Source organism: Morus notabilis, unplaced genomic scaffold (assembly GCF_000414095.1).
Source record: "Morus notabilis unplaced genomic scaffold, ASM41409v2 Scaffold410, whole genome shotgun sequence".
NCBI classification, from domain to species: domain Eukaryota; kingdom Viridiplantae; phylum Streptophyta; class Magnoliopsida; order Rosales; family Moraceae; genus Morus; species Morus notabilis.
The window spans coordinates 186,291-205,362 of NW_010359246.1; the positions used below are offsets into that span (position 1 = coordinate 186,291).

Here is a 19,072-nt window from a genome sequence, read left to right on the forward strand (position 1 = left end):
TAATCTCCATCATAACGCACTAGATATAATTCCATTCAACATGTTAGATATACAATTAACTATTTTAGTGCTGTGAGACTAAGAAGAAGTTAGGTGTGAAAATCCAGATTTTGCTTTCAGATGAAATGGTTAAAAGAAATTACATGTTATAGGTCTTGAAATTGTTCTTGAACGAATACTCTTATCATGAACAAGTTCGAGACCTATAAGTGTATAACATGTGATTTCTCTTAACCATTTGAATAGAAACGGAAAAAAAAAAGTTACCTTGTTTTAGTGGCCAGAATTAGATTGATCTCTTTGGAAGACTGCGGACTTAAAAGGTAAGTCAAAACGGTAAATATACAAAAAAGAAAATAAATAAAAAAAATATAAAAGATAGAATTAGCCCATTAGGTATATATGATTAGAAAACAAAAAGAAGAAGAAAAAAGATAAAATTTATACACCAAAATCAGAGAATAATCCTATTACATATTTTTCCTTAATCATATTTACCTAATGGGATAATTCAATCTTTTATACATCTTTTAGGTTTTTCATCGAAAGATGGATGAAATGTGAAGGAAGTGTTTGAAGGCAAATTACATGTAACATAGTGGGTAGTTTTCATAAAAATTGAGAATAGTTTTCCCTTATTTATTTGGAGTAAATACTGACATTTTCCTCGGACCCATTTGCGTCTAACAAATCTTCTATGTTTTTGGAGGAATGTTGGTTGGTTTCTAGATTTGGTCATAAGGGGGGACTTATATAGATATACTTTACTAATAGAGACGGAAAATATAGCTTTTTATAAATTGTTTAATCATAGAAGCCCGGTATAAGAGTACAATAGTAATTTTCTAATAAAATAATTTCACGTTTGTTTGTCCCTGTGAGACAAGGATGAATTTACTGAACTTTCCTATTGAAAGTCACCTTTTATTTTAATATTTAGTTATCTCTAGATCAGATTCAACTTCTTCACATACAACTTGCTACTTCAATACAAAGTGATGACCTTCACAAAAAACTAGGTTGTTATAATTTTCTGAAGTTTCCTATTGCAAGTCTCTTTATATTTAATTTGTTTCTGTAGAAAAAGACCTCTTTTATTTTTTTTTTCTTAAAAAAGTGTATACTATTTTTATTTAGTTGAGTCTACATTTGATTCAACCTTGTTTTTGAGATTAAAACTCATATATAATACAACTAAGCACTCGATTTTCTTTCCTTTTAGGGAAGAAAAAAACAATTTATGAAACAAACGGGGTTATATCAATATTTTTTCTAAATAAATTATGAAAAAACTAAATCCAATCAAATTGTTAGTATGAATATCAAATTATTTGGGCCTCGTTTATTGCGTCGATTAGAGTTTTCAATTTTAAGTTTCTATAGTTAAAAGCTCTCAGAAAATATCACATTTAACTTTTTTTACTACAATTAAAAGCTCTAAAAAATATCACATCTCAACTCGAATTGAAAACTCGAATCCGTAAAACGAACGAGACCATAGTTTCTGAGATTAAAACTCACTTATTTTACAACCAAGCCCTCCATTTTATTCCTTTTATTACAGAAAAAAAGAATTAGCAAAATACTGACAAGCTGTCTTTTAGAGATAAAAAGCCTTAAAATACATTACATATGCTTCAAATGATCATAGTCAAACAAATTCAGACTCTTAACATAAAAATAGCATATCTGCTCACTATGGTAATTGATTTTTGCCTAAATGCAATGTTTGTTGAAAGCACATTTGTGTGATAAGTTACTTGCCATAATTTTATTTGTGCGTTGTGTGCTTTACTATTTCCTCTCAGTGGGCATTAAAAAACAAAAAAAACCAAAATCAGAAACAAATTAAGATTTATAAAGTTTTTCATTTCAAATTAGTGAATTCTCGAAGGTTTATTGATTCATGCATGTGCTTAAAAGAGGGTGTATTTCAAAGACACTTTCCCAAACTGTCTACCTAAGAAGAAATGGTAAGCACATAGCGTTCAAACAGAGTGTGGCGTGTAAATTATCACACCAGAATCTGCTTTCCCAAATGTTGGATTTTGGCAAATCCAATTACCATAGTAAGCAGACATGCCAAGTTCGTTCTAATCTCTTTGTGGGAAAGGTGAAAAATGTAATTTTGACCAAATGTTGCTGAACAAACTCTTGCTCAGCACTCAAAAGGCAAACAGAAAAGCGCCAATGGGAGAGACCAAAAAATCCCCATTCTCCTCTATAAAAAGGGTCTTCATTTTGAAGAGGAAAAGCCAAGAAAAACCCAAGTGGTAGTAGAAACACAGTGTAGTGTTTATATTATAGTGTAGTACCGGATTTTAGAGCCCATAATTCAGCCAAAATTCATAAATGAGGAAGAATCCGAAACTGCCTCATTTGTAAGCCTGTGCTTGGCTTGCTTGCATGCCCACCACTTTGCCTTAAACACCCATTTCTCAGTTGTGAGTTTTGTGACCATTGAAAAACTTGAAAAACATCCTCCTTTTAGGGCTATAAAACTGGTTTTGAGGTTTCAGACACCCTTTTGTATACAGTTTCTGTAGAGGGTTCTCACATAAAGAAAAGAGAAAAAAAGGAAAAAAAAAAAACAAAAAAAAACATGTCTTTTTCTGATGCAGAGCTCGAGGTGCAGCTTAAGGATGCTGCGAATGGCCTTCTTGACCCTCCTTCCTCCACTGAGGAGCTTCTCAGTCTTCTTGATGTAATGTTCCCTTCTTTTGCCTTGCATAAAGATATAGTCTTTTGGGTTTTGCTTGTTTTTTGGTGAATTTATAATGAACTTGAAATTGGTGATCATCACTTTTATTTGAATGGTTGATTGTTTCTGTTACATGGGTTTTTCTTGTATTGCATAAAAATGTACTCTTTTTCGGTTTTGCTTGGTCTGGTCAGTTTACTGGAATGCTGAATGTATGGTCACTTGAATTTGGTGATGATCACTTGTTTTGAATCGTTGATTGTTGGTTTCACATGGGTTTTCCCTTTCCCAATTCTTTCTGTTCGAGTGTTGAGAAAAGTTAGAAATTTTTCATGGGTTGATGATTGTTGGTGCATTTTTTGTTCCCTATTGTTGTTTTTCTATTGAGTCAACAATGAGGTGCGGCTGAATTGGACAGTAAACTGGATTAAATAAAGAAAAAAATGGGAAAGTTTTGGTGAATTGATTGCGGTATTGTGGAAATTTGTTTGCCTGAAATGGGAAAAAAAATATACTAGTTTTTCTGGTTCTAGAGGGAATGTATTTCCTTGTCTGCATTCTTGAAACACGCTTTTCATTATGACCCATGTTGTGTTGTTGTCTTGCTTTGGTGGTTTCAGATTTGTTCTTCTGTTTTAGTCTCTTAATAAGATTGAAACTATTAGAAAACTTGGTTATGGTAAAGAAATATAAGCAGTACACAAGATTAGGGTTAATATTTTGCATTCAAATGGAGGAGAATTTGAAGGGATTAAATAGGGGTAAATAAAACTCTTCAAGATAAAAAATATAGTGAAAAAGAGTTTCCATATAATTTAGTCAATGAAATCTCTTTGGTATCTTACCCAAGACTTGAAACTGAATCTCATTTTCATCAGGGTTAGAGAAGGCTTGTGGTCTAAAATATCTTCTTGTACATGCCATGATTATTTGTTTCCAGGAAAAACAAAAGAGAAATTAGGAAGAAAATTATTACCATAGAAGAATCCACTAGGAGTTTAGAACTGAGGCATAAGCACAACCTTTTTGAGCAATTCTACTTTTTGAATCCACTAAGCCTTAGATGTAAGGAATGAATAGGACTAGGTTGGGAGATGTAACTTGAGCATTTTTCGTTTTGTGCGTTTTAGAGGGTTGAAGAGGTGTTAACGAATGTTGAACAATCACCATCGAAATCTCTGCAAGATGCACTTCTACCAGTAATGAAGGCATTGATTTCTGATGAACTTTTGAGGCACTCAGATATGGATGTCAAGGTTTCAGTTGTGTCTTGCATCGCTCAAATTACGAGAATAACTGCGCCAGATGCTCCTTATGGCGATGATCATATGAAGGTACATTCACTAACGTTTGATATCATAACAGTCTAAGGAATATTAAAGTTTTGTCAATCCTCCATATCTTTCTAATTTTTATGATGTCTTGTTGCTGTACAGGAAATTTTTCAGTTGTCTGTAGCAGCTCTCGAAAATTTGTCTCAATTCTCAGGCCGTTGTTACACCAAGGCAATGTCTATTCTTGACGTTATCGCAAAGGTCAGGTCAAGCTTGATAATGCTAGACCTTGAATGTGATGCATTGGTTTTTGAGATGTTTCAACATTTCTTGAATCACATTCGGTAAGAGCTTTTCTAGTGCTGTTTATTGAATTATACATTGTTTCTCTTGTGTCTCTTTGCTGCTAAACTGTTTGTTGGTTGTCTTAACGATAAAATATTTTCATGAGTACCACAAATGTAGCATTGCAAGTACGGAATAATGATTTTTTAATAGAACATTTACTTTGTTGTTCTTAATATATAGTTTTATGAGGTTCCTGTTTAAACTACAAACGCTACTCCAATCCTTCGTATGTCATTGATTGTCCAGTTTTAGAGATGCTTCGATAATCCTTCAAATGATTAGATTAACCTGGACTTATTTTAAGTAAAAGATAAATGAAGACTCTGCTAAACTGCATGCGCCATCAAAAGTTCTAGAAAGAACCTCCAAATCAAGGCTTTAGCACGAAAATCATCTTTGACTTTTTGTTTTGATTCTTAAAAAGAATTCGGTTACACTTAAATTAATTGATTAGATTCTCAGAATGTTTCACAACAGGAGATGCAAAAAGCTGTATTATCATCCACAAATGGTGAGTAATTGATGGTTTCTTTCTGCTGAATGTTAAGGTCCGACCATCCAGAGGCTGTATTTTCATCTATGGAAGGGATAATGTCACTGGTTCTACATGAGAGTGAAGACATTCCCTTGGATCTTATCAGTCTTCTTTTAGATAGTATTAAAAAGGAAAATCGGGTAAAATATCGTCATGGTTTTTTGTTTGCTTCATTCTGCGTTCTTTATTTATAATATAAAGGGTTGTGTGCCTGATTTGTTCCTTGTTTCAGAATATATCACCTATCTCTCGGAAATTAGGGGAGAGTGTTATCACTAATTGTGCTGCTACACTCGAACCCTATCTTACGGAAGCAGTGAAGTCACTGGGTATTAATGTGGATGATTATGCTGAAATAGTGGCTTCCATATGCCAAAATGGAAAGCAGGATCTCAAACATAAGTCTGCTAATGATGTGAAGGACAATTTGGTGGGTTCCTGTCTTGTTATACGTAAAATTTATCAACTTGTTTGGCATGCTAATAGTTTCTCACACTATATATTTATATGCATAGGGAAAACTATTTAATAAATCTATTATCACAGGGAAATTTGTTTATTTATTGAGTGATCCTGTACACTCTAGAAGTAAGCTTTAGAAACAAGCTCATCTATGTCAATGCTAAAACCAGTTAAATTCCTATTAACATAAATTACAATTTCTGTTTGTAATTTCTGATTGCCTAGTCATACTTTCAGGAAAATGAGAACAAGTTGGTGAAGAATACTGCTTCAAATGAACCACCCCAGGTGCTTAATTACGACTTTCCACTCTGATAATTTTTCTACTCACCCTTTTCTTTCCTACCGTTACTCTTCTTTTCTTGGATTAACAGGAATATGATTTTTAGCCTTTTACAAACTTTTTTTCTTTACATCAGGAGACAAAGGGACTTGCATCAGATGTTGTCTGTCCTGAAAAAACTAACCAAACTGCTGATGCTATGAGCAAATCAACCAGTAATGGCGCTCCGTCAACTATCAAACATGACAACCCTTCTCAAGAATTACAACGCGGTTTTCTTATAAGAAATTCCAAAAGAGCTGATTCAGGAGGTCTTGCTGAACCTAACAGTCCACTCTCACTTAAGGCAGACAAAACTAAAAGTGAGCCAGACTCTGACAAATATGAGAGTGACCCTGAATCTGTTCCTAGAAAGAGTGGAAATAAGAGAAATTCTTTGAAGAATCGAGAGAAAGGCCATTCTGCAAGAGCTGATTCAAAAGGTATTGCCAAAACTAAGAGTTCACTCTCTGTGAAGGCAGAAACGTCTCAAAATGATCCAGACTCTGATTCCAAAAAGAGAGGCCAAAAATCAAAATCTTTGGTCAAACCAGAGGAAGGAAATTCCAAAAGAGCTGATTCAAGAGGTGATTCTGAGCCTAAAAGTTCACTCTCTGTTAAGGCAAAGTCTGGAAATGAGCCAGATTCAGTTCCCACAAAGAGAGGAAGGAAACCAAATTCTTTGATGAATCCAGAGGAAGGCTACGACCATTCTTGGTTATGGAGTGGAAGGAAAACTTTAGGACTTGCTCGTTGTAGAAAGTCTCGTGTGAGGAGCACTGGCAGTTCACCATCTGGAAATTCAGTTTCGAAGAAGGCCACTTCTCCATCAACACTTGAAAATATGGCTGTTCAAGCAGGCTTGCAATCTGAACTTGGTGAGACCATAGGAGATTCTCCATCCGAAGATCATAGCATTCCTGATGGAACTAAAAAGGGCCACCCAAAGAGAAAAGGGGCCAGTTTGAATCGAGAAGCCGATATCAAGTCTCCATCCAAGTTGAAAGGAGAACTATTGACTGCTGAGGTTGAGGAGAAGACTCCGAAAAAGGAACTTGAGGATATTATTCCTGCAGACGAGAAAAAAGAGGAGCACTCAACAAAACTCGGAGTTTCTGCAATGACAACTGCAAAGACAAAAGATGAGACTGCCGTTGCTTCTGCACAGATGGAAGCGGAAGACCCTCGCCACCCCGAGGAAAAACTGCAACAGTCAACTGTGAAACTAGAAGCTTCAAATGTCAATGAGAATTCATCAGTCAAAGGGGGTCGTAAGAAAAGGAAAATGGTTAATGATTCTCCTAAGAAAGATGTTAATGAAGAATCTGGTCTTAAGGTACTGCAATCATTGTTCTACAGCTTTACGAGTACGAATAAATGTTAAATTCCTTCATCTCCAAAACTTTCCCCATGTTTATTTTGGCTCATCCACCCACTAAATATTCCATTTTCAGAAAACAATCTTTGAGACTGAAACCAAATCATCAAATGAAGATGAAAGTTACTTTGGAAAAAGCGGTAAAACGCTATTCAAGAGGAAGCGTGTCATTGGAAAGGAAGAGGTATGGAGTGTGGACTAACTTTGAACTTTAATTTGTGTATGGCTTGCAAAATTTTGTTGTATTTAAGTCATCATTTGTGTTGTTTGGCTCTTGTGAAAATACTCGCAAGATCTTATTTTTGTTCAGTGATCTTTGTTTTAAGGACTTATTGAACATTTTACTTTCAGATAATAATGTTCTTTCTGTTCTGTTCCCACCCACTTCGTTTTCCTTATGCCAGTTATCATTTTTTTCCCCCTATTCAGGCATGTGAATCAATTGACTTTGGGGAACTCATGGTTGGTCGCAGAATAAAGGTTTGGTGGCCGATGGATAAAATGTGAGTGCTTTGGGACTGCTTCTGATTGTGTAATATATTTGGATAAACAGCACAAGAATTTCACAATCTGTAAGCTTAGTATTTTCCAAAGATCAGTATACTTCTGATCTTTACATCTTTGGGCAGAATTCTTTTCCGCAATCTTGCAAACAGTGAAGGATAGGCAGTTATCATCTTTAACAATTACAACTTCAGAATAAATTCATAGTTATTGTTTCTCTTACGACATTATTTGGAATTTCTTATCTGCAGGTTTTATGAAGGTGTTATTGATTCATATGACCCTATCAGAAAAAGGCACAAGGTGAATTTCCTTATTAACTCGCTGTTCTGTTTTCTTGTATTGTATCGCAAAGTGAGCAGAATCTGTCAATGCGAGTGTCTACCAAGTTCTAGGAGTTTGCTTCCTGATACTTTTTTGCCATAGCCCATAATTATCTATCTCTGTCCGGCCTTCTGTGTTATTCTGCAACCATTCAATTCTTTAGCATTCTCCCTACAAGTCCTCTTTTGATAACGTTGACTTAAACAAAATCACTCAACCCCGGAAGATTTCTCTGTATGGCATATGATCATTTTCTAACCCAAATTCTCTGTTTGTGTTTTCAGGCAGGACTATCTTTTATTTTCCTAATGCTAGTCTACAATCTATTTAATCTTTACGTATTGTGTAGGTGTGCTACATTGATGGTGATGTAGAAATATTAAACATGAAAAACCAACGATGGGAAACGGTTGGACATGATTCTTTGGCAGATAAAGTGGGGTTTTTTTTTTTTTTTTTTTTTTTTTTTGGCTCATTATCTTGTACCTTTTTTTTCTTTTATTAAATATCTTAATAAATTGTTTTTCTATCATGTTATTGTGCTTACGTACTAACAGGATCAAAAGAGTGATCTTCCAGGACTGGACACTTCATCCCCTATGTAAGTATTTCTTAGCGTATTTAGTGTTGTATGTAACCCACATTGTTAGTTATGCCCTCACCAATTGTTTGTCGTTTATGGTTATGATAAGAACAGAATGTAGTATTCAACTAGAAAGAATTGAAAGAACGAAAGTAATCTTTATTGACTAACAGAAATGAATACAAGAGCAGTCCTTCGAGACACTGCCAAATCTCCCCTGCTCAGCAACAGCTAAGACTTCCTCTACAAGACTCCAGTAATTTCCTGATCCTATTCTCCCCCCCCCCCGATTATCTATTTATACACTCTCTTATACAACTCCCATCATTCCCCCTTCTAACAACTAACACTAACACAGCCCTTTATCCTATTCGCCCCTCTTGCCTTTCCTCACATACACCTGTTTAAGCAAGGGCTTATTAGGCATATCAATTACTCCGCCCCCCCAAAAAGCCACCTTGTCCTCAAGGTGAAATTCAGGAAATTGGTGCCGGATGACATCGAAAAGCTCCCAAGAAGACTCAAAATCCAGCAAGTGGCGCCACTGCAACAAGACTTTCAGCTGTCCAGTAACGGAAGAAAAACGAGTAGCTAACAATCTCTCCGGTTCCACGCGTAACTCCAAGTCGGCAGTTAAAACTTGCGGGACCTCCTGGGCTGGAACAGCCAAGCCAATGGCTTTCTTAAGCTGTGAAACATGGAAAACCGGTTGAATCTTGGCAGCCTCGGGCAGTTGCAGCCTATATGCCACCGAACCCACCCGCGCAAGCACTTTATAGGGACCATAAAACCGTGGAGATAGCTTTTCATTGGTGAACTTGGCCAACGAACGATGACGATAAGGCCTGAGTTTTAGGAACACCAAATCCCCCACTTCAAAGGACACATCCCGGCGTTTGAGATCCGCTTGCCATTTCATAGATTGCTGGGCCTGTAACAAATGTGGTTGCAGCTCATCCAAAATAGCATCCCGCGATTGCAATTGCTGCTCCAACAAAGAATTAGCTGTTGAGCCCGACTCAAAACGTAGTAATTTGGGAGGATCACGGCCATATAAAGCCCGGAAAGGAGTCATTCCCGCAGCCACATGGAAGCTAGTATTATACCAATATTCAGCCCAAGCAAGATGAGAAAACCAATGAGTAGGTTTCCCGGACACAAAGCAGCGTAAATAAGCTTCCAAGCACCTATTCACCACCTCCGTTTGGCCATCCGTTTGAGGATGGTAAGCCGTACTATGATGTAAGGCAGTACCCTGCAACTTAAAAAGTTCATTCCAAAAATGGCTGAGAAATACCTTGTCACGGTCGGACACAATGGTCCGAGGGAAACCATGGAGCCGCACCACCTCTCTAACAAACAAAGCAGCCACCGACTTAGCAGAAAAAGGATGGCAAAGACCCAAAAAATGAGCATACATACTCAGTCGGTCAACAATCACCAAAATGGAATCATTCCCCTCCGATTTGGGAAGCCCTTCCACAAAGTCCATGGAAATATCATCCCATACCTGATTCGGAAGAGGCAACGGCTGCAATAACCACCCCCCCCCCCCCCCCCCCCCCCCGGAGACAAGGTGGAGACCTTGTTTTGCTGGCAAACTGGACAAGCCGCCACGAAAGAGATCACGTCCTGTTTCATGCCATACCAAAAGAACTCCGAAGATAACCGTTTATATGTTTTCAGGACTCCGGAATGACCACCAACCTTACTGCCATGAAACTCTTCCAAAAGGACCGGAATGAGAGAAGACTGCCGGGCAAAGCTACACGACCCTTGTAGAGCAACATGCCATTGCATAATGAAAATCCCTTCACGGTAGCGGAATTAGCACACAGGGCAGCCCTAATCGCCGACAATCTCGGGTCTTGCTGAATTTGTTGGCAAATTCCAGCCCCATCATAGAGCGCAGACGTGGTAAGATGCAACAATTCTAACCCCGTGGGCTGCTTGGACAAAGCATCAGCCACTCGGTTCTCAGAACCGGGTTTGTACTGGATCTCAAAATCATAGCCCAATAATTTGCACAACCACTTTTGGTGATCCTCACTGACTAATCGCTGCTCCAGTAAAAACTTCAGGCTTCTCTGATTCGTACGAACAATGAAATGGCGCCCAAGTAAATAATGGCGCCATTTTTGTATGGCAAGGACCATTGCCATCACTCGCGCTCATACACCGATTTTGTACGAGCCCTAGACGACAACACCTGACTGAAATAGGCTATTGGCCGCTGCCGTTGCATCAAAACCGTGCCAATTCCAAACCCCGAAGCATCTGATTCCACTACGAAGGGTTGGGAAAAATCCGGCAGAGAAAGAACCGGGACCGTAGTCATGGCGTGTTTCAATTCCTGAAAAGTGGTTTCCACTTCCGTTGTCCAATGAAAACTGTCTTTCTTCAATTGCTGTGTCAATGGCTAAGCAAGATGGCCATACCTAGCCACAAAGCGCCGGTAGTAACCGGTCAAACCAAGAAAACCACGCAACTCCTTTAGAGAACGAGGAGTCGGCCACGCCAACATCGCGTGAATTTTATTAGCATCCGCCGAAACACCCTCCCCCGACACAATATGGCCTAAATATTCCAACTGACTACTAGCGAAAATGCATTTTTTTTGATTAACATATAAATGGTTGGTCTCTAATGCAGTAAAAACCTTGTCCAAATGAGTGACATGTTCCTCAAAAGTCTTACTATAGACCAAAATGTCATAAAAAAATACTAAGACAAACTTCCTCAAGAAAGGCTTCAATACCTCATTCATCAAAGATTGGAAAGTGGCCGGGGCGTTGGTCAAACCAAAAGGCATCACCAAAAATTCGTAGTGACCCTCGTGAGTACGGAAAGCAGTTTTCGGAACGTCCTCCTTGCACATCCGAATTTGGTGGTAACCGGATTTTAAATCCAATTTAGTAAAGATGGTAGCACCACATAATTCGTCCAAAAGCTCCTCTATTACTGGAATAGGAAACTTGTCTGGAACTGTAGCTTTGTTGAGGGCACGATAATCAACACAGAAACGCCAGCTGCCATCTTTTTTTTAACCAAGAGAGCCGGACTAGAAAATGGGCTGCTACTTGGTTGAATGATCCCAGCCGCTAGCATCTCACGAACTAGTTTTTCAATCTCATTCTTTTGGAAATGAGGATATTTGTAAGGCCTGACACTAATGGGAACGGTACCCTTCTGAAGAATAATACGATGATCCCTCATCCGTTGAGGAGGAAGTCCATCCGGTATATGTAAGACTGCCGAATGACGCTGCAGGACTTCCTTAATCTGCTCTTGCAATTGCTGGCCGGATTCCCTGACTACATTCACAGCCGGTTCTTTGTTCACATCCAAGGCACACAATTCTAAATAGATGCCATGGCCCTCATGCCTTATAGTCCTAACCATGGCCTTAAGAGAAACCATAGTGGTGGAAAGGCTCACGTCTCCCTTCAAAACAACCGCTTCTCCTCGAACCTTGAATTTCATTACTTGGGACTTCCAATTCACATGCATTCCCCCCAACGTTTCCAACCATTGTATGCCTAAAATTACATCCACTCCCCCCAATTCCAGAGGCAAAAAATTTTCCACAATAGTCAAGTGTGGTAAACTCAACGCTACCTCCCTACAAATTCCTTTTCCCCTAATCGATTCCCCCGTTCCCACTTGGACTCCAAAACCGGCAGTGGGAGAAATAGGAATTGACAATCTCTCCACAAGACTTAAAGAAATAAAATTGTGAGTTGCACCGGAGTCAATTAGAACGATTACCTCTTGTCGAGCAATCAAGCCACGAAGCTTCATGGTCTTAGGTGTTGAAAGACCCACCACCGAGTTTAATGATAACTCAATGAGTTCCGGTTGCCCCTCTTCCCAAGCAGGACTCGGCAGAACCAGCCCTTCCTCTTCACAATCCTCGGCGTCCTCATCACTAACCAGCATTATCCGCAACTCCTTCTTACAACGATGACCAAAGGTAAACTTCTCGTCGCACCGAAAACACAACCCCTTATCCCTCTTTTCTTGTAACTCCGAATCCGACAACTTACGAAACGAAAAATCTCGCTTTTGAGTTGTCGTGTGCTCCAAGGAAGCAGGAGCTCTCAATGGTCACTCCACCGCTGGTATTGATCGACCCGGAGTTGGTGCAAATTCCCCCCTCGAGAAGTTATGTGACAGTGACCTCGAAAATCTTGTTTCTGATCCCTCACGACGAAGCAACTCATTTTTTTCTTCGATCCTTTGAGCAATCTCCATAATTTCTCCTAACCCCTCTGGTTTCAAGAGCCGTAATTCCGCCCGAATCTGAGCCTTTAACCCATTAACAAAAATCCCCTCCAAACCCTCTTCCGGCACATCCCGAAGTGGGGCTGCCGAAACCTCAAATTTCCTGCGGTATTCGGCCACTATACCCACTTGTCTAATGGCTAAAAATCTCTCACAAAGATTCCCCTCCTGCGAAGAACGAAAGTGCTGTAGTAACGACAGCTTGAATTCTGCCCAACTATGGAAAGGTCTGCGGCCATTCTGCCATTGAAACCAAGACAATGCATCACCCTCCAAAGCTATCCCAGAAGTTACCAATTTTTCCCTTTCCGAGCAACGGTTGATGGAGAAAAACTGTTCCATCCGGAACACCCAGCCGTCCGGGTCATCCCCGCTGAAAATTGGGCACTCCACCTGCCGCCTTCGAGGCGCCCATTCCTCATTAACCGGTAATTCCTCCAGTACTCCTCTGCCCTCCCATTCATCCCTAAACCGTACTCCCACATGAGGATTTCTCCCTCTTTCCATCCCTCGGTGGATAGGGCCACCAAATCCTTTCCACCTTTCATCGAATTCCAGAGCCTCCCCTTCACAGGGAGCACCCCGCCCCTCTCCCCTCTTACCATTCCAGTTTTTCTCATTGACACCCATCGGAAACTCCCTAGCCAACCCACGCTCCCTCTCTCTCTCTCTTCTCGACCCAAATTACGACGAAACCCCAGATCCGCCATACGATCTTCACCCTTCTCGCGCAACCCAGAGTCTCTCGCCGGAAAAATCACGTTCTGCGGAACCCTAGGATCCTCCGGCCCTTCTTCCCATCTCGCGCGACACCCTGAGGTTCCCGCCCGATGTGCTTCCGCCGCTCTAGCTCGGTACAACTCGCGATCTCCCGCGCGATTCGCCTCACAGTCCTCTACGATCGCGATCGTCGGAGCAACCGTCTTCTCCGGCGCCGTCGTCGGAGCTCTGAAGAATTTCATCTGTTCCTCCATCAATCGACGAATCTCAGTAAGATTCTGAGTAAATTCCACCCGATTTTGGGAAATTTCTGCCCTAACCTCCCGATTCCCTTCTCCATCTCACCGGTTCCTTTTTCCACCGAAGACCTAACTTCCTTAATCTCCTTCTCCACTAATTCGAATCTTTCTTCTGTTTTTCTTACGGCCATTTCTGCCCAGAATTGGTGCTCTGATACCAAATTGATAAGAACAGAATGTAGTATTCAACTAGAAAGAATTGAAAGAACAAAAGTAATCTTTATTGACTAACAGAAATGAATACAAGAGCAGTCCTTCGAGACACTGCCAAATCTCCTCTGCTCAGCAATAGCCAAGACTTCCTCTACAAGACTCCAGTAATTTCCTGATCCTATTCTCCCCCCGATTATCTATTTATACACTCTCTTATACAACTCCCATCATTCCCCCTTCTAACAACTAACACTAACACAGCCCTTTATCCTATTCGCCTCTCTTGCCTTTCCTCACATACACCTGTTTAAGCAAGGGCTTATTAGGCATATCAGGTTAATCTTCTGGTTTGAATAACTGATTGCTCTTCAACCATTAGTTGTTGCAAATGTGCCATATTTTGGGTATTACCGATAACAATGTTTGTTTGCCTTCACATAAAAGATGAAAAGCACAAATGTAGTATTAGCAAGTTAAATCACTGAAACGATCTTATCTTGAAAGGGGGACAAGAATTGTTGGGTGTGTGCTTTCATTGTCCTTGATCCTCCATGATTTATATGTTGTTTGCTACTTCAATTTTCACTCGATGGCTGCTTCCTTTATGCAATTGTTTGTTATTATATTAATTGGTTCTACATGTTCAGCAGTCCCCAAAAGGAGAAACAGAAAGCAAAGTCAGATCAGAAAAAACAAAGAAAGGATGATTGTTCCCCAGAAAGGTTGGTTTAGATTACTCTTCCTTTTACCAACTCTTGACACTTTGCACAGTGACACATGAATTTTTGCTCATTCAATGGTTCTTTATGTTCAGCAATCCACAAAAGGGAAAGTGGAAAACAAAGTCAAATCAGAAAACTCAAGTGAAAATATCAAGTCCAGAAAAAGAAGAAAAGGCTGATTATTCCCCAGAGAGGTTGATTTATAATTTTAGTTTACTCTTCCTCTTAACCAACTCTTGATAGTTTGCCGTTAGTTTGCATAAACATACACTCCATGGACAACGATACAAAGAGTTTGGTGTTAGGCAATGGTGTATGCATTTTTAGTGACTGGTTTTTATGCTCAGCATTCCTCGGAGTGGAAGAGGAAAAACAAAGCCGGATCAGGAAAAACAAGCAAAAAGGTCAGGTCAAGCGAAGGCTCGTTCTTCCTCAAAAAGGTTTGTTTACGTTTACATTCATACCACCACTCGTTACTTTTGCGCCCTCAGTTTTCATGAACATTTAAGCAGCATTGATCAAGTTTCGAATAGTTTGCTGGTTTGCACAGTTCATATGAATTTTTACTTATTGAGTGACCACATGTTCAGCAATCCTCGAAGCGGAAAAGTGAAAATGAAGCTGGACAAGGGAACACAAGATAAAAAGTCAAATCAAGAAAAGCAATCAAAAGATGATTCCTCCTCGGAAAGGTTGGTTCTCTTGCCAACTTCTGATACTTTACCCTTGGCTTACATGAACACCTAGCACGTTCTGTTCTGCCTAGCTACAAAAGAGTTTCTTGTTTGTGCAATGTGACACACACCTTTTACTTATTGGCTGGGTCTACATTTGCAGCAATCCACAAAAGGGAAAGCGGAAAAGAGAGTCAGATGAGGGAGAACAAGCAGAAAAATCAGATGAATCAAACCCAGTGAAGGCTGATTCTTCCTCGAAATGGTTGGTTTACATACACTCTTCCTCTCAACCAACTTTTATACTTTTACTATGGGTTTACATGGGCACTTAAGTACATTGGGCCTAGCCATGCAAAGCAGCAAACTTGAATTTTTATTCGTTTACTTGTTTTATATTTTCAGTAATCTGAAAAAGGGAAAACAGGAGCAAAATTCAGCCAAGGAAAGACAAGCCGAAAAATCAGATGAATCAAATCCAGTGAAGGCTGATTCTTCCTCGAAATGGTTGGTTTATATGCACTCTTCCTCTTACCAACTTTTATGCTTTTACCATGGGCAACTAAGTACATCGGGCCTAGCCATGCAAAGCAGTAACTTGAATTTTTACTCATTGACTTGTTTTATATTTTCAGTAAACTGGAAAAGGGGAAACAGAAGCAAAATTCAGCCAAGGAAAAACAAGCTGAAAAATCAGATGAGTCAAAACAAGCAGCAAAGGCTGAATCTTCCTCAGAAAGGTTGGTTAACGTAGACTCTTCATTTTACCAACTCTTGATACTTCACACCTTGGTTTGCATGAAAAATTAAAGCACGTTAGGCCTCACTAAAATGACACGAGTTTGTGGTTTGTTCAATTCGACAAACATGGACTTTTACTTATTGACTGGTTTTACATTTTCAGCAATCCAAAAGAGGGAATGCAGAAAAGGAAGCCAGATGGGGAAAAAGAGTCTGACAAAGTAGATGAGTCAAAGCAAGCAAAGGCTGATACTTCCTCAAAAAGGTTGGTTTACATGAACTTAAAGCACCATGGACTAAGCTACAAAGTGTTTGGTTGTTAGTTGAAATTTTCACTTGTTCACATTGCTTCTCTAGCTGATAATTTCAATGCGTCTCTAGAGACGAAATGCCTGCACCAGAATCCAACCTCGGGACCGACGTCAAATCTGTGGAAGACACAACAAAGACAGGTGAAATACTGAAAGATGATGGCCAAATGTCCGCTGGAGATTTGGAGGCAGATACACCTAAGGCTACTTCTGACTGCAAGGAAGATAGTCCTAAGACTCTGGCCTCGTCCGAGGGAAAGAGCCCCGAAGCTGATATAGGTTATGACAGTGATGAATGTGCCAACAAACTGGTGGAAATGAGCAAAGGTGGGAAGGAAGAGTGATTTTTCTGTTCATCTGCATCAGAGAAGTCCCTGGACAGAGAAAACTCAGTGAGGGGAGGACTCAAGAATGCATAGTTTTGACTTCGTTAAAGATAGTGTCGTTTTGTTGCCGTTGTTTTGGTTTAGTTAATACACACAGAAAACTTGGCCACAGATATGGGTTTTGCTCACCCTCCAAGTTTTCGTTTTGTTTCATTATAATTGTTATCATCATTAATATTATTTTGTTAAAAGAGAATGTTCAAACTCTTATATTAATTATATCATCCCTGTTTTTCTGATCTCTGGTTTTTAACTTGTGATTTTTCATTTATGAATTTTGTCTCTACATTGTGAGCTCCGTGGGATTTCCATAGAATTATGTTTCACCTTTTCTTGTGCGCATGCATGATACAATGCATATGGACCCTTGAGGAACGGTTGGGCTTTGATGAGAAAAGGGCCACATGCTTAGATTTAACCAATAAAAAAAAAGAGAAATAGTAGAAAATATGTCAATATGAAAACTTTAAGAAAGTATATAGGCTAATTTTTAGTTATAAAAATTAATAGGTCATAACTTGTCAATTATGGTTCATAACCAGATAAGTTATGGACAAACTTGTCAAGTTATGGTTCATAACCAGACAAGTTATGGACGAAAACAATAATTTGGCCTATTTATTAACTTATATAAACTATTGGCCTATTAATTTTAATTCATCTTAAGTCTTGGCCTATTTCCTTCTTTCTCCTGAGAAAATTGTTAACTTAGTCTGCTCCGGCAATTTTTAAAAATATCTCTTGAAATAGTCCCCTTTTATTTTTACTTCTTAATATTAATCCATATATTTTTATCTTTTAGATTAGAATTAATTAAGGGATAGGGTTTTTAAAAAAAAGGTACTTTTAGTAAGTTAGGTACTTAAGAAGTAGAATCTGTAATTTTCTTTACTCATCTCTTAAAGCGTATAGGTCTGCATTTATATCCCTCACTCTTAATTAATACTTTTTTACCTAATATAATTATTTTACTAAAAGAATTATTAATTAAGACTAAGAGTTAAAATTTCAGGCTTATAAACTCTAATTTGTATTTGTCTTCTTTCCTTTAACATTTCATTTCCACCTTATTAGGCCCACCATTGGGGTTATATTTTAATGCAATGCATGTAGCCACACTTTATGGGGTTTTGAATTTAAAGACTGCCTACCCTTTACTGAAAATTTTAACGATTCAATGTTTGCATTATCATTGAGAAATTCCGCATAGGTAGTCTTACTCCTTCCTTTTCAAGTCACTTAAATATGCCATTTGGTTCATAAACCCATATTCAAACTTAAAAGGTGTTTGTTCTTAGAAAAGTTTGAAGTTCTATTCTAAACCACGAACTAAACGGTTTCTTTTTGACAGAGCTTTTAGAAGCCAGTTTCTTATCTCCTGAGCTCAAAAATAACTTCGATAGCTATGTGGATTAAATTTTGGAAGCTCTTTCAGGAAAAATGATGCGTAACCTTTCTTGGAAGAGCTTTCATATAAACAAACATGTGAAGTTCTTTTAGTTTTCCAAATATACATTTTTATTTTATTTTATAACTTATTCTTTTATTCTTAAATGACCGAAAGAAAACCTCATTCGTGTATTAGAAAGCTCTTCTAAGAGTTTTTATATGATTTGGTGCTGTTAGTTATTGGATTATTAGCATTGTCACAGTTTATTTTCTGATTGTTGTTTGGCCGATTATCTAACTTAAATATTGTTGGCCTTTTGGTCTTTGTCGGGTAGTATTATCACGAGGATGGTGAAGTTAAAGTTTACTTCGCTACTCATGTTTATGCCAAAATAACTCAATTTTGAGTCAATATTGCAAAATACAAAGAAAGGTTATTTTTCTTGTAATGAGCATTTACCAAAAATTATGCTTGATCTCTTGAATCTTGTTTTTCGTACCTTTAATCAAGTGCTTATAACGCTTACTGATTATGAACAACTGGGTGTATACTAGTTCTTCGACATTATATATTCCATATATATGTATATATAAACACTTCATATACATTACTAACGAAATAAGGACTTAAATCATACTATTGAATACTTATGCTATTAACTAAACAAATATAATAATAACCTTATGAATTATCAACAGAAATGCGTGGAGTTTATTTCTGATTGTGTCATAAAGGATTACAATAATGCTCTTAAAGCACTTATCCTTACGTACGTTCCAATTCCATTAGTTTGTAATTGGTAGGCTGTTATTTCAGTTGATAAGTTAGTTGCACTTGTACAGCTGACAACAAGTTGAGTGAGTTAGTTGCAAAGCCCAGTCGAAGTTACTGTACATTTTCAGAACTTATAATGAGAGCATCATTTCATTCAGAGTTCCCTTTGAAGCTCTGTTCTTTCTAA

At 38.5% G+C, this 19,072-nt stretch overlaps 1 protein-coding gene across 4 annotated transcripts; it reads left to right on the plus strand.

The window, feature by feature from the left end:
• The first annotated feature begins 1,984 nt into the window (after positions 1 to 1,984).
• On the plus strand, positions 1,985 to 16,834 carry LOC21396679 (transcriptional regulator ATRX). 4 transcript variants are annotated; one of them, XM_024162875.1, is made up of 21 exons: positions 1,986 to 2,704; positions 3,832 to 4,035; positions 4,138 to 4,319; positions 4,872 to 4,998; positions 5,091 to 5,288; positions 5,558 to 5,608; positions 5,740 to 6,978; positions 7,097 to 7,204; positions 7,450 to 7,523; positions 7,776 to 7,827; positions 8,198 to 8,284; positions 8,406 to 8,449; positions 14,535 to 14,609; positions 14,702 to 14,803; positions 14,957 to 15,049; positions 15,200 to 15,301; positions 15,447 to 15,548; positions 15,689 to 15,790; positions 15,919 to 16,023; positions 16,188 to 16,289; positions 16,406 to 16,834. In XM_024162875.1, exons 1-21 carry the CDS (start codon positions 2,603 to 2,605, stop codon positions 16,677 to 16,679), a joined length of 3,525 nt encoding a protein of 1,174 aa, XP_024018643.1. In that variant the 5' UTR covers positions 1,986 to 2,602; the 3' UTR covers positions 16,680 to 16,834. The 4 variants fall into 4 exon arrangements, with proteins under 4 accessions (XP_024018645.1, XP_024018643.1, XP_024018644.1 ...); XM_024162876.1 differs by having other exon boundaries at positions 14,538 to 14,609; XM_024162878.1 differs by having other exon boundaries at positions 16,382 to 16,443.
• The last annotated feature ends 2,238 nt before the right edge of the window (positions 16,835 to 19,072 follow it).

Excerpts from the sequence above, each read along its gene's own strand:
- LOC21396679 (XM_024162875.1), top strand. The coding sequence starts at position 2,603 with ATGTCTTTTTCTGATGCAGAGCTCGAGGTGCAGCTTAAGGATGCTGCG. Across the intron at positions 7,205-7,449 it reads GTGTCATTGGAAAGGAAGAG|GCATGTGAATCAATTGACTT; the intron begins GTATGGAGTGTG and ends CCCCCTATTCAG. Across the intron at positions 15,050-15,199 it reads GCTCGTTCTTCCTCAAAAAG|CAATCCTCGAAGCGGAAAAG; the intron begins GTTTGTTTACGT and ends CCACATGTTCAG.